Source organism: Spermophilus citellus (assembly GCF_964194105.1).
Source record: "Spermophilus citellus genome assembly, chromosome: 1".
Lineage (NCBI taxonomy): Eukaryota > Metazoa > Chordata > Mammalia > Rodentia > Sciuridae > Spermophilus > Spermophilus citellus.
The window spans coordinates 11071981-11086049 of record NC_138182.1 but is presented as its reverse complement, the minus strand read 5'-3'; the positions used below and the strand labels follow the sequence as shown (position 1 = coordinate 11086049).

The window sequence follows — 14069 nt, the reverse complement described above, 5'->3', positions numbered from 1 at the left end:
AGAGTTTAGGTGAAACTGAAGGGAAACTGTTGTGACAGGCTGAGGTGGCAAGGCTGCACACTGAGGGTCCTCCTCAGGTCTGGACCACGGATCAGGTGCAAGGCCCTACATCTCTGGAGATGTGGACCAGTGCATCCAGAAATCTGCCCACACACTCTCACCTGCTGGGAATTGGGGGCTGTTTCCAACACACATGGGGCGCTCATTCTTACGGATTTCAAACAGCCACGTTTCTCATAGTGCTTATCCAGAAACTTCTCAGTGAGCAAGAAAGCAGCATGCACCCAAGAAGGGGGTTGTTTGACCTGTTACCACATCAGTATGTCCTTGGGAGAAGTGTGGTTTCCTGTTCCCTCTGCAGCGGTCCCAATCTGGACTGTCACAGCCTGATGTGTATAAGACAGAGTTTTACTTCTTCGTTCTCAGGCGCTTTTTACCTTCTCAGATCATTTCAGGACTAGAAACCTTCAAAATATCTTAGAGGGTTGGAATTTCAAACATTGGTACATTTCACAACCAATTTTTATGGGGATTTATGTAAGTGTGCAAAGCAGATCACTATTACAACCTTTTTCAGGGGACTTCTGTACTTCATTTTTTTTTTTTTTTTTTTTTTAGAGAGAGTGAGAGGGGGGAGAGAGAGAGAGAGAGAGAGAGAGAGAATTTTTAATATTTATTTTTTAGTTCTCGGCGGACACAACATCTTTGTTGGTATGTGGTGCTGAGGATCGAACCCGGGCCGCACGCATGCCAGGCGAGCGTGCTACCGCTTGAGCCACATCCCCAGCCCTGTACTTCATTTTTAAGAAACACATTTTAAGCATCTAAGCATGTTTGAAAGCCCACTGGTTTAGATTAACCTTCTCATTTTGTAGTGGAGAAATTAACAAAAGCAATAGCAACCTCTTCTATTTTTATGAGAAAACTAAGGCCTGGAGTGATTAAGTGACTCATCTCAGGTTCCAGGTCACTAATGGCAGGATTGGACTCATTTGTTCCTGACAGAATTGTTGATGCTCAAAAGCACATGACTTCTTCAGCTGGATATGGGGGCACACGCCTGTAATCCCAGCGGCTCAGGAGGCTGAAGCAGGAGGATCAAAGCTCAATGGCCATGCAGGCACAATTGGACTCAGATCCAAAGCTTCGGGAAAGCATACTTCCAGAAGTTAGTACATGAGAAGGCTCTCAGCTCTCAAAAATGCAATTTGGATTGTGATTCCAGGGAGGTAAACAGTGGGGAGGCACCTAATAACATGAAAACCAGGAAGTTCACTGTTTCAGTTAGTTTTTTTCATCACTGTGACCAACATACCCCAAAAGAACACCTTAGAGGAGGAAAAGTTTATGTGAGGCTCACAGTTTCACAGGTCTCAGTCCATAGATGGCAGCAAGAGGGGCCTGCAGGGAAGATGCAGTCTTCCTAGGCATGTCCCTAGGGACCTGCCTCCTCCAGCCACACTCCACCTGCCTACAGTGACCACACAGTCAGTCCATCAAACTAGGGTGGACTGCTTAGGTTACAACTCTCATAATCCAATCATTTCACCTCTGAATAGTTCTGCATTAACAGGCGCTTTGGGGAGGATGGACATATATCCAAAACGTAACATTCACCATTAAACAGAAATATTTAAAAGTTGTACCCAAAAGACAAAAATATGACTTACTCCAGGAAAATATGAAAGGGGTTATTTTGCAAGAATGGTGTCAGGAAATATAAGTGGAGGTCCTTCCTTGTATCTTTCCCTCTCTTCTTCTTCCTCCCTTCCTGTTGCTACCAATCCCAGACTGTATATCATTTCATATCTACTGACCTGGTATGCATTGCTACTTAAAAATATAAGTATATAAAAATACATGTATCATTATATCATCATAGTACCATTATTACAACAAATTCAACTATTGAGGGGTCCAAGAATGTCATTTTGTAGTTTTTAAATTTAAAATTAGTAATCAAATAAGGCCCATTTTTTTTTAGATGCAGGTGGAACTACTTACTTTGGGAAGGACCCATCTTGGGTGCCCCTGGGTACTGTGGGTGGCATCACAGTGTGGACATGAGGATCTGGGAGTCCCACTCTCACTGCTGCTACCGTTGGTCAGTGGGCTCACCTGGTGACAGCCAGACCCTCCCGTGCAAAGTTCCCCAGCAGCCTTTCACCTGATGGTTTCATTCATCGATGATCATTTGAGACAAAAACCAAACTAAACCAAAACAAAACAAACCCCAAACAACAACATCATCAAATTATGATTTTCTAATTGCTGTTCTTTCAACATTTATTAGGTTTTTTTTTTTTGAGAGAGAGAGAGAGAGAGAATTTTAATATTTATTTATTTATTTTTTAGTTCTCGGCGGACACAACATCTTTGTTGGTATGTGGTGCTGAGGATCGAACCCGGGTCGCACGCACGCCAGGCGAGCGCGCTACCGCTTGAGCCACATCCCCAGCCCTCAACATTTATTAGTTTTAATTAATACATGAAAAAGAATCTTCCTCATCAGTCATGGCTCTTTGCTAATCCCGTGATCTGACAGGCAGGCCAAATCCAGTTTCCAGAAAGGCATCTGAGGAGTCCACTTTGGAAAGTCGTAGGGACAATGATGATGACCTGTAGGTATTCAATAATTTTTTTAAAAATTAATTCAATTGCAATCATTAGATGTAACAAATGTTCATTTTGAAAACGTGAATTAAATGAATTCAATCACAATTGTTAAATTTGACAAATGTTCACAAATTTTCATTTTTAAAATGTTAATTAAATTACCAGTAGGTACCGCATACACACTTCCTAGTGCATTCTGGAGAAGCACTGCCCATTAGAAATGGAAAGTGAACTGCAAGCGCAAACCCACAGGTGCCGTTTAAATTTATTAGCCATGTTCAAAAGTAAAAAGAAACAGGGGGAATTAATTCCCATAATATATTTTCTTTAACCCAATATAATTTTACCTCTATTTCCTTGGAGGATCCCCCTCAGATGCCAAGGTCTGCGATGTTCCAGTCCCTTATATAAAACGGCATAGGGAATGTGTGTAGGTCATATGCACATATTATGCTGTTTTATATAAGGGACTGGAACATCTGCAAACCTTGTAACATGCTGTAACATCTAATACAACATACATGCTGTGTAAGTTGTGGCTGTATTGTGTTGTTTAGGGAATAATGGCAAGGAAAGAGGTCTGTACATGCTCAGCACAGATACAATTACTTTCAAATATTTTCTCTTCAACTCGATTGAATCTGAGAATTCAGAATCTATGGATATGGAAGACCAGCTGTATATCTAAAATATTTTAATTTTGACATGTAAACAATGTAAAAATGACTGAGGTAGGTTATTTTTTAAAACTTTTTTTTAGTTGTAGATGGACACAATACTTTTGTTTATTCATTTTTATGTCATGCCAAGGATTGAACCCAATGCCTCACCTGTGCTAGGCAGGCGCTCTACCGCTGAGCCCCAGCCCCAGCTAGGTTATGTTTTGTTATGCCAAGTGTTCAAACTCCAGCACGTATATTATGTGTATAGCACATCCCACTTTGGACTGGCCACATTACATGTACCGGATAGCTGGACTTGTGTCCAGTGGCTTCCTTATTGTTAGTGCAACTGTAGACATGCAGTTATTATATTGTCTTTTTTTTTGAGAGAGAGAGAGAGAGAGAGAGAGAGAATTTTTTTAATATTTATTTTTTAGTTTTTCAGCAGACACAACATCTTTGTTGGTATGTGGTGCTGAGGATCGAACCCGGAACGCACGCATGCCAGGTGAGCACGCTACCGCTTGAACCACATCCCCAGCCCCTATTATATTGTCTTTACATCAACCTTGCAAGATAAGCACTATGACCTGCATTTTTGTTTTTAATTTGAAGAAACAGTCTCAGAAAGATTGACATCTTGTAGCATGACTGCTGAATGCTCCAAGTGGGGCTTGGCCAACTGAATGAATGACCAGGAGTCCACTTCTACTCCCATGGGACCTTGTTAACATACAGCAGTAACTTTGTCCCCCTTTTGTAGGGCTGATCTCCCCCCAATTTTGGATCCCATTCCTTCCTTTCTTTCCTAGACCCTCCTCTCTCCGGTTCATAGGCAACTCCTCAAAGGCTTCTCTCAATCTGCACTGAGCTGACGCTGGCACCTCTCATTTCCTCCCAGCCTACCTATCATCAATTGATTTCTAGACATTTCTCTCATCAGTCCATTTCTCCAACTCACTGCCACCTTGCTGCACCAAGCCACCTTCATCCGGACACTGCACACCTGGAATAGTCTGTCACTCTGTTCACATCTCTTTGCCTCTAATTTCTTCCCCATCAGCAGCCAAAGTGATCTTGTCACAACATAAATTGAACTGTGTCTCTTCCTGCTTTGAATCCTTCCATGCTTTAAGATGAAGATTCTCTGGTCTGGGGACTCTGGCACAAACTGGCTCTTGTCACTCTATCCTATGCCCCTCTCCCTCCAGCTTGGATTTTGTACCCACTTTCTCACCAGGGGTCTTTGTGCATGCTGTTTCTTCTGCATAGTTAGGTTTCCTAACCTTGGCCGTGCTGATGTTTTGGGGGTATATAATTCTTTGTTGAAGAGGAGTTGCCTGGTAAGCGCTGGGAGGTATAGTATGCCTCCCCCACCGGATCAGTTTTAACAAAGATATCTCCAGGCATTGCCAAATGTCCCCTGGAGGGCAAAATCTCCTGATTGAGAACAGCTGGCCTAGAGTGACTTTCTTCCTCTATCAAATCTCAGTTCAGAAATCACCATCCAATGAAACCCTTTCCTGACTGCAGGTTAGATCAGGCCTTTCTCTTCAGGTATTATTTATAGGACTACATAATAATTCTTTATCAGCATCCACCCCATTCTCTTATCTTGGGTAGCTCTGTAGATCATATCCATTTCCATTCACCTTTTTTTTTTTTTCAGAGAGTGAGAGAGGAGAGAGAGAGAATTTTTAATATTTATTTTTTAGTTCTCGGCAGACACAACATCTTAGTTTGTATGTGGTGCTGAGGATCGAACCCGGGCCGCACACATGCTAGGCGAGTGCGCTACCGCTTGAGCCACATCCCCAGCCCTTCCATTCACCTTTGTATCCACAGGGTCCAAGAAGTCTCTGGCACATAGTAGGCACCTACTATTTAATGCATGAATGAGGGAATAAATGTATTGAAGGGCAGATCTATTTGCTCCAAACACAGATACTCTTTCAAAAATCCAGACTACTATTTATAAAGGGCCAAGAGGTTCCCAGCTTATTGAGGGAGATCTTACTATCTCCACTTGGCAGATGAGAAATTGAGCTTGAGCAATGAGAAGTGAACTGCCCGTGACGGACAGCCAAGGCCCAAGTCTGGGTTTTGTGACTGTGACTTCCATTGCTCTGAGGTGGGGCCTGTTCTGTGTATTTTAAGTCAGTAATTTGAAATGAAATACAAAGAACATGTTCATGAAATGTCACAGACTCAGAACCCCTGTCAAGGCATGGTCGGCTCTTTGTAACAGGATGAATGTGAAAGAATTTAAGCTTCCGTATGCACCAAAACAAATTTGAACGAGTGAAGACCTAAACTACCTTCCAGACTGGATGATACCTGCTACTAAGGAGGGGAAGGGTGACAACTAATTTCCCCATATTTGGTTTGATGCTGTCACTCACTCCCCCCATTGTCATAAAAAATCAGAAGAGAACTGGAGCCAGGTGCAGTGGTGCACGCCTGAAATCCCAGAGGCTCGGGAGGCTGAGGCAGGAGGACCGGGAGTTCAAAGCCAGCCTCAGCAAAAGCAAGGCATTAAGCAACTCAGTGAGATCCTGTCTCTAAATAAAATGGAAAAACAGGGCTGGGGATGTGGCTCAGTGGTTGAGTGTCCCTGAATTCAATCCCCAGAACCCCACCCCCCCCAAAAAAAAAAACAAAGAGGAGAACTGGGAGGTAGCCTTCCACTTCAGTCTTGCTAGGAAGGAAACCCAAGATCCAAAGGCAGTGGCTGCTTAAGATGGGAAGAGAAGGAAAGAGAGCCGTCATGGTACACTTCCAAACTCTACAGATAAAAGGCTTCCTGGAATGTCAATCAAATAAATGACTGTTTTCTCTGGATAGAAAATGGATGCAGTGGGAACCAGAGAGACCAAGCGGGGAGAGCTCACGGTTCATCTGGAGGCAGGGTCCAGGTTTGCACGTCTCAATTTGACACTAGTTTTAGTGTCAGGGGAAAAAAGGTGCTGCAGGGGTTTTTATAAGAAATACTTTTTCTTTATTCTTGAAGGATAAGTACCCCACCCCAAAAGGGGAGAGATTTGCTTTAAACCCCACCCCACACAGTATATACCAAATCTATCCTCTGCCAAGCTAAGCACTATAGGAACATAAATAATAAGGCAGCCCCTGCTCCTAGGAGATCTGTGAATTATTGTTTGGGGTCCATTTAAGAAACGTCAAAACAGCACTTTTCTGATGTATCTCAACAACCATAAGTTATAATTACACAGATCTGTCCTCAAAAAAGTGAGTGCAGAAAATCAAATTCACCTCGTTGTGGTTCTATGCCACCCATTCTCTGAACCTGAATAACTTTATAATGCAATTGTATAAAATGGGCCCTAAAATCAAATAGAAGAGATAAATTGGTCACTTTGATTCCATTGTAAGGGAAAGGAGGACACAAAATCCACAAACGTGAAAACCATCTATCAAGAAGGCAATATGACATTTTAATGCCAGTGTATGTAATAGTTTTACTGCATAAGAAATAACAAAGACTGAATGAACCATTAGGTTGACAGCAAACAAACAACTGAACATGATTATTCTGATCAAATAAAAATTGGAAAAAATCCCCCAAATCTTAAAGTCCCCAAATATGACTCCTTTTGCTTTTTCTGGACAGAATAAGGACTGCAGTTCTATTACACAAAATGGATAACTGCTTTACGCTGAAACACATAAAACCCTATGTATACACACATGTATTCCTGTCAACACTGGAATTAACAGGAACAGGATGGTAGGCTGCCTGCTCTTATCTATAGCATGGCTGGAATTGCCTATCAATAGTGACAGTTCATGGAGACTATTACATGATCTCTTAGGTACTGAAACTGCACATACTGGAGAATACGAAATATATTGCAGGAGTCCATTTCTGTCTATGGAGGAAAAAGTATATAAATATACTGGGTGTCAAAATTTTTCATTCTTCCTTCAATTATTTGCCCTGTCCAATACATAAAAATACAAATAAATATTTCCTTACAAAGAAAGTTCATGATACATTGTTATAAAATAAAAGAGGTAAAAGACAAAAAACAAAAAACAAACCCCAAACTCTTTAATATACGGTCATTAAATAAAAATGCTAATATACAGACACATTTGATGTTCATATAAATTGTAGGAGTCCGTCATTTCTTGGTTACAATGAGGTTTCATAGTGCTAGTCCATACACAATGCTCATAGCCCAAAAGCAGACTTAATATTGGGAAAAGTTACTCTAGATAATTTTTTCAGTTTTTTTGTTTACTTAGAAAAGGTTTCATTTTGGGGAGTCTAGAATTACATTGGAGTTGTCTGAAAAAATACAATTTTGATGCAAAAACCCTATCAAGCATTCAAGAGTATATTGCTGGTGCTGTAATCTTTTTGCATGTCTTTGTTTTAATAGAAAAAAAATAACAATAAAATAAACAACATGTCCAAGAATTTCAAATGTTTAAACAAGCATATTATATTAATGATATGACTTCTCACACACACACACACACACACACACACACACACACACAGACGAATGCAAGAGGTCAGACATCCTTTCTCTGCATTTGTTCCAGCTTTCTTCTCAAAAGGCCATAATTCTCCTTGGTGCCTGCTGCCGTGGGGTCAAGCTGCAAGGAGATTTCATAGTGTTTCTTGGCCAAGTTGAGATGTCCCCAACGATGATAAAGCACAGCTGAAATAGCAGGAGATGAATTTCATTGGAAACGCTTCTGAATAACTTGCATGATTCCCAACCACTTGTGCAAAGAACTATTCCAGGGCATTTGCAAACAGTTTTTGAAAATCATTGCTTAAAAAAAATATTGTTTGTACTGAACATTCTATTGTAATCATACTCCCTGGGGATGGTCCACTTAACCTCTGCCAGTTTTCTGTAGGGCTTTTCCTATCATTAGATGGGATACATCTGCCTACAGCAACATCATTACATAAAGACGTAAAAAGAAAAGTGCATTAAGTGTCTTAAAGTTGCCATAAAATTTCCAGGACCCAGGCCAGATAGAGTGGGGCTCCCAGCACTATTTAGAATTCTGGCTACACAGAAGTCCAGCCTTTTATTTTATTTATAAAGAAAGAGAAGTCAACTGTTTATTTAAAGTAATGATTTTTCCCACACCTTTTGGCAGTAAAAGATTGTGTGTCCTAGCTGGAAGTAAGGGTTCTAATAGCAAGATTTGACCATATAATGATTGTCACAATAAACCTAATTTTTAGGATAAACCTGATTGTTACAATTATGTAAATAAACTAAACTTCCAATGTGGGAAGAAAAACTAAGATGCTTCATGACTTTTATGATAAGTAGCTTCAGAAAAACACCTTTGCATGACTGAGCTTTCTGAGCTGTGCGGTAGGCACTGAAAACTCCAACTTTGGAGATGTCAGAATGGAAGAAAGGAATTCTGGGGAATAAATAACTATTAGTACATTTTGGCCACAGCATAAGGGAACACAAGCAGAGGAAACAGGGCTGGAAGGGGGAAGATCCACTCTGGAAGAAGGGAACAGAAGGTGTGTTCCCTAAGAAGCTTCTGAAGTACCTCTCGGGTTAACATAGTAGGTTCCTTCACACAGAGGGAAGATCTGAGTTCTCATAAGAAGGCAATAAACTCGGTGGGCAATTTTGGGGGTTGTCTTGGTTATGCAATCACAATTTGCAAATAAGGCTGTCTTTGAAATGTCATAATAAAACCAAATTTTAAAACCAGATTATGAAGGACAATACAGACTAGCTTTGGAAAAAACCATTCTCCTAACAATGACTTTATAGAAATATGCCCATTTCATTTTAATTATATAGAGTTTCAATGCAATCCAATTTGAAGTTTCCTTACCCAAATTACCATGGTAACTTGCAGCATTCGGATTTGCTTTAATTGCCTTGAGGAATAAAGCTTCAGATTCCTAAAAAAAAAAAAAAAAAAAAAGAAACACACACAAAAGAGGGTATTGTAACATGAAGCTAAAGTGATTCTGTTTTTACTGCCTGTGGTTTTCAAACTGTTACCCTTCCTTTGTATCACTGTGTCCTTCCAGAAACATGCTCTGTGAGAAGAGGCTCTGAAGACCTCGCAAGGAAGCCAAGGCGCCAAGGGCAGCACTGAGAGGGCATGACTGTGCCCATGAGCTCCGCAACCTGCCTCCCAGAAGTGGCTGGAATTCTGCAACTGGAAGCGAGCTGCTTGGATCAGGGTGCGGTAGATGAGAGAAGGCCGAGTGAAGCCAAGCACTGGCTGCAGCACCCATGACAGCCACTTTCAGCCTGCACCAAGGAACTCCCTGCCAGGACCCTCACCATAGGAGTCGGCACCTGTCTCACTTCCTGAAGAACCCACAACACCCGTGGCAACCCAGAAGCAGCTCATTCAGCTGGAAAGAATAAGCAGAGAGAATGAGAAAGAAGTAGCCCTCTGTCATTGAAGCTGTCACAGTACCGTGTATGACCGTGACCGAATGCCCTGATGTACATGAATCGATTCTTGCATAGACTTGCATTTCCTCCAAATCATCCTCACATCCAATGTGGTCACTGTAAAGCAGGCAAAGTATTTTCCTACCTGATCATGCTGAACACTGCAGACTGGACTGCAGCTTTCTACCATCAAGTGCAGAGATAAAGATGCCCTATCTATTCTCCCTGGCACGTGTCAGGGGCCACCATTCACTCCCACTTCATTCCTCTTCTAAGAGGGCCAAGCATGCTGCAAATGGCTCTAAACACTAAACTTCAACAACTAAAGCTTCTGGTGTGGGGATGATTATTTTTGCTTCTTGTATCCTAGGTGTATTTTTCTGGGTGGGCTCTCCTTATCTCAGACTCTGCATTTTCTAACCTGCAAGAGCAGCAGCTCCTTTGCCCTGTGACAGCCCATGGTTGTCCTAAGAAACACACTGGTTATGTAGGCAGACACCTCTGAAACCAGTGCTTTTTAGACAGAGCGAGTGGAGAAAACTTTGCATTTTAGAAATATCATTCAGAAGTGGCTGAATGAAGACATCAGGCTAAAATACAGGAGGTCAACTCTATTTCAGTGTCTATAATCCAAGTTTCAGTAGCTGAAATGCCTCCAAAGAGGTTCTTGAGCCGGGAATGGTGGTGCATACCTGTAATTCCAGCAACTTGGGAAGCTGAGGTAGGAGGACCGCAAGTTCAGGGCCAGCCTCAGCAACTTAGCAAGACCCTTTCTATAAATAAATAAATAGGGGTGGGGATGTAGCTCAGAGGTAGAACACCCCTGGGTTCAATTTCCACTTCTTAAAAAAAAAGCCTACAATTTTCCTGCTATATCAAGTAAGCTGCAACAAGAACACCCAAAACAAGACCTCACTGCACCAATCAAATGGATTGTGGAGTTAGCAGTGGTTTCTACATAACTATAACTATATTGTCTCTGATTTTGAAATATTTCTATTTGAAGTCTAAAACTTTAGAAAATAAGGCCAGGCAACTGAAATCTATTTAGTTATGCTTCCCTGCCTGCAAATAAAGCAGGATTCACTGGAGAGAACGGTTTTAGGGATAAATGCAGTTTAGGAGTTTTCTAGGGGGTCCTAGATTTATTTCTTCATTCATTATGGAACTGCTCAAATGCCTAAAGGGATGACAGTCACATACTCTGTGAGAAGAGGCTCTGAAGACCTCTGGGACTGGAGGACAGCAGCGCTGGTGGTGGGGAGGGGCTTTCGGCCCACCCCTCCTTAGGCTCTGCTATTCCTGGCAAGGCAGGATCTGAACTCTGCAGAGGGAGCAGGAAGCTGAGAAGGAAAGAATGGGTCTGAGGAAGAACCGACAGCAGTGGATCAGGTCTCGACAGGGGAGGAAATGTGAGTCCACGTTTCTTGAGCCTGGAGATGGGAACACCGTGGCACATGGGCAAAAGGGGCATCTGAGGAAGATGGGTCTAGGGAAGGGGAGTGTGGGCCAGACACGCCCTCTCAGGACAAGGTGGGGCTCCAGAGCACCCTTCAGCAGCTCTCCATCTGCAGCTGGGCCTGGAGGAGGGGCCTCTCATGAACACAGATTCTGCAGGAATTCAAAGCCCCAGAAATGCTATGAAATTTTCTGAAGAGCATTGGATACACTGAGAAAGGCCTTGGAAATTGCATCTTGCGGTGGAACAAGTGTGGACTTTCACTGGGCAGCTCCTTCAGCCCCCACAGCTGTTGGAGAAGAAGAAGCATCACTGCCTCAGAGACCACAGCCCTCTCTGTGCCCTTGGAAGGTGTGGCTCAGGGCCACTGTGATCCACTTGAAGGAGGGAAGGCAGGTGGTCAACGGGAGCCGAGACCATGAACCATACAGCAACATTCCCTGTTCAGTTCTCCTTCCTTCCTGTGGATCCACTAGGGGCTGCACACGGCAGAGGTTTGCGGGTCACCCTCTAGCATCTGCCAGTCTCTCCCAAAGCTAAGACCAGGTGACCCTCAGGCTCAGAGCTGTGGCCAGGCAAAGTATGTAGCTGGGACTGGGTAAAATTATGTTATTTTTCTTACCTTATACTTACAGTATGATACACACACACACACACACACACGCGCGCATATTTTAAGAGCAGATTACATTTTGATAGAGCAATTTCTCAATTTTGTTCTTGTACATTTTTTCATATCCCCTCATCAGAGATTCTGCAGATCAGTATTTCCATTTTACACATGAATAAACTGAGGCCGGGGCCGTGCAGTAACTCCTAATAGATAAAAAGGGCTGCTGGGAGAGGATCCCTAGACCACTCAGCGTGAGAATGCTTGCTGTGCATGTCAAAGCCCCAGAACAGGCTGTGGAAGCCTGTACGAAGTTTCAGAGTCCAACAAGAGATGCATTCAGTCACTTCATGACTACGAACTGGGCTATTAAGATCACCCATCAGCACACAGATCAGCAAGAGACAGGAAATCAGGACTGGAGACTCAGCTCTGCACTCAGGTAGCCTCCCTAGAGATGGAGCCAGTAAGCAATGTGCTCAGGTGAAAAGCAGGCTGTGCAGAGAGAGACCCAGTCAGACTGTGCCCAAGCAGCCCATCACCACCACATCCTTCTCCACAGCATCCAGAGCAAGGAACACCCCCAGACAAGCAGCACCAGGCACGCAGCACACCAACAGCAACAGGTATCATTTTTTTTTTTTTTGCATTATAAGAAAAAAAAAGTTGTTTAAAATTCCAAATCCTAATATAAAACCATATTAAATGAGGCTCATGGGTGACACCTGGCTGGAGGAGTCCTCCACCCCTCCCCTGTCCTGAGAACTCAACTTGAGCTCCTGATTTCATCTTCTGTTTCCTTATCTTAGGCTCAGCACCTTAGCCTTAACAATGAGGATGAAAAATGTGCAGGGAAACGGGAAATTCCCACTCTGCTTTATGGAATATTTTCTATATTATCTGGGAAAAAAGGAAAAAAGTGACTTGGAAGCCTAATGAATCCTGGGTTCTGTCCCCTCAATAGAAATTCTAATGGATAGACTGCAGGATGATAGAAACACCAATACAGTGATCATCTAAGGGACGTTGAGAGGGAGAGGAAAAGTGCTGGGGAGTACTACTGGCCAAATTACCTTGTGTATTATATGCATATACGAATACACCAAAATGCCATGTACACATCCCATCAGTTTGTACAGTTATAATACACCAATAAAAAAAATGGGAAAAAAAATGAAGTAAAAAACGTCATATAAGCTGCATGTTGAAGAATTTCTGTAGCTGGGTTAATGGAGAGCCAAGACTCCTGACCATCCTAGGCAGACAATGGCTGAAAAGGTCAAAGGTCATTAGGAAGGACACCTATAACCCTCCCATGCCCCTCAAGTGGCTCCTTAAAAAATGAAACTAAGTCTCTCAAAAAGCCATCTTTGGAGCAAAATCTAGAAATATTAACAATGTATCCTGAAGCTACTAATTTCCCTGACACTTAAAAATAAACCCATGAAGAATCTTAACTCTATGAGAATTCTACCAGTAATGGCATTTAATGAACAGAAAAGGAGAAGTAAATAACACTGAACAAATATTAATTAATCACTACCATTAGGCTTTAGGTTTTATCTGTAGCCTCAGAGTGATCAAAATAACATATAGGCCCTGATTCTGAAATATTTGTCCCTCAAAAGGACCATGTGTGTCAGGCACTGAGGATGCATGTTGGAAACCCATTCCAGGCTGGGGGTGCAGCTCAGTGGTAAAGCGCTTGCCCAGCATGGGTGAGACCCTGAATTCCATCCCCAGAAATGTAAAAAAAAAAAAGACATTCCCTGACCTGACCCCATCCTCATGAGAAGGACTCTGTTTTAATGAGCTTCCTGAGTCATTCTGATATACAAAACTAGGGTTTGAGATCATTGGTATTAAGAATCTTAATATACGGGGAGCTAGGCTCAGCCTATTTCTCACACATCCTGGGACACCAAGTGGAACAGATTTACCATCTTGTGCTTTCTGTTGGTGAGCAACGTCCGGCCTTGCTGACAACCCGTAACTCAGAGGAGGGAGAACTGCAGACGCAGTTGTGTTTCCTCATGGGCTGGTCCTTCTTTTGTGGAGAAAACAGCTCCCAGAAATAAAACTCAGCTTTGGCTCCACTGCAAGGGACAGCGTCCAACCCTTCTGTGAGAGGGTGGAGGCTGGGACGTGTCCTGGAAGGAGCAGTCGCTATGCTGAATGGTCCTCACCCCAGCCAGGCAGTTCAAGGGACCAGCGTCAGCAACTCTTCCTGGTCACTGCCCCTGCCCTGGTCTCTCTTCTCTTCCCCTCCCCATGTGTGAACAATGACTGAG

General features: G+C 42.8%; 1 protein-coding gene across 2 annotated transcripts in view; it reads right to left on the bottom strand.

Moving 5' to 3' along the window:
- Positions 1-7811: 7811 nt before the first annotated feature.
- TMTC4 (transmembrane O-mannosyltransferase targeting cadherins 4) overlaps positions 7812-14069 on the bottom strand; it is a 55606-nt gene continuing 49348 nt past the window's right edge. For both annotated transcript variants that reach the window (XM_081292022.1, XM_081292021.1), the window contains exons 17-18: positions 9132-9201; positions 7812-7969 (exon numbers count right to left, since the gene is read on the bottom strand). In XM_081292022.1, coding sequence (XP_081148148.1) covers positions 7821-7969; positions 9132-9201 — 219 coding nt within the window. In that variant the 3' untranslated portion in view covers positions 7812-7820. The remainder of the gene's footprint in view (positions 7970-9131; positions 9202-14069) is intronic.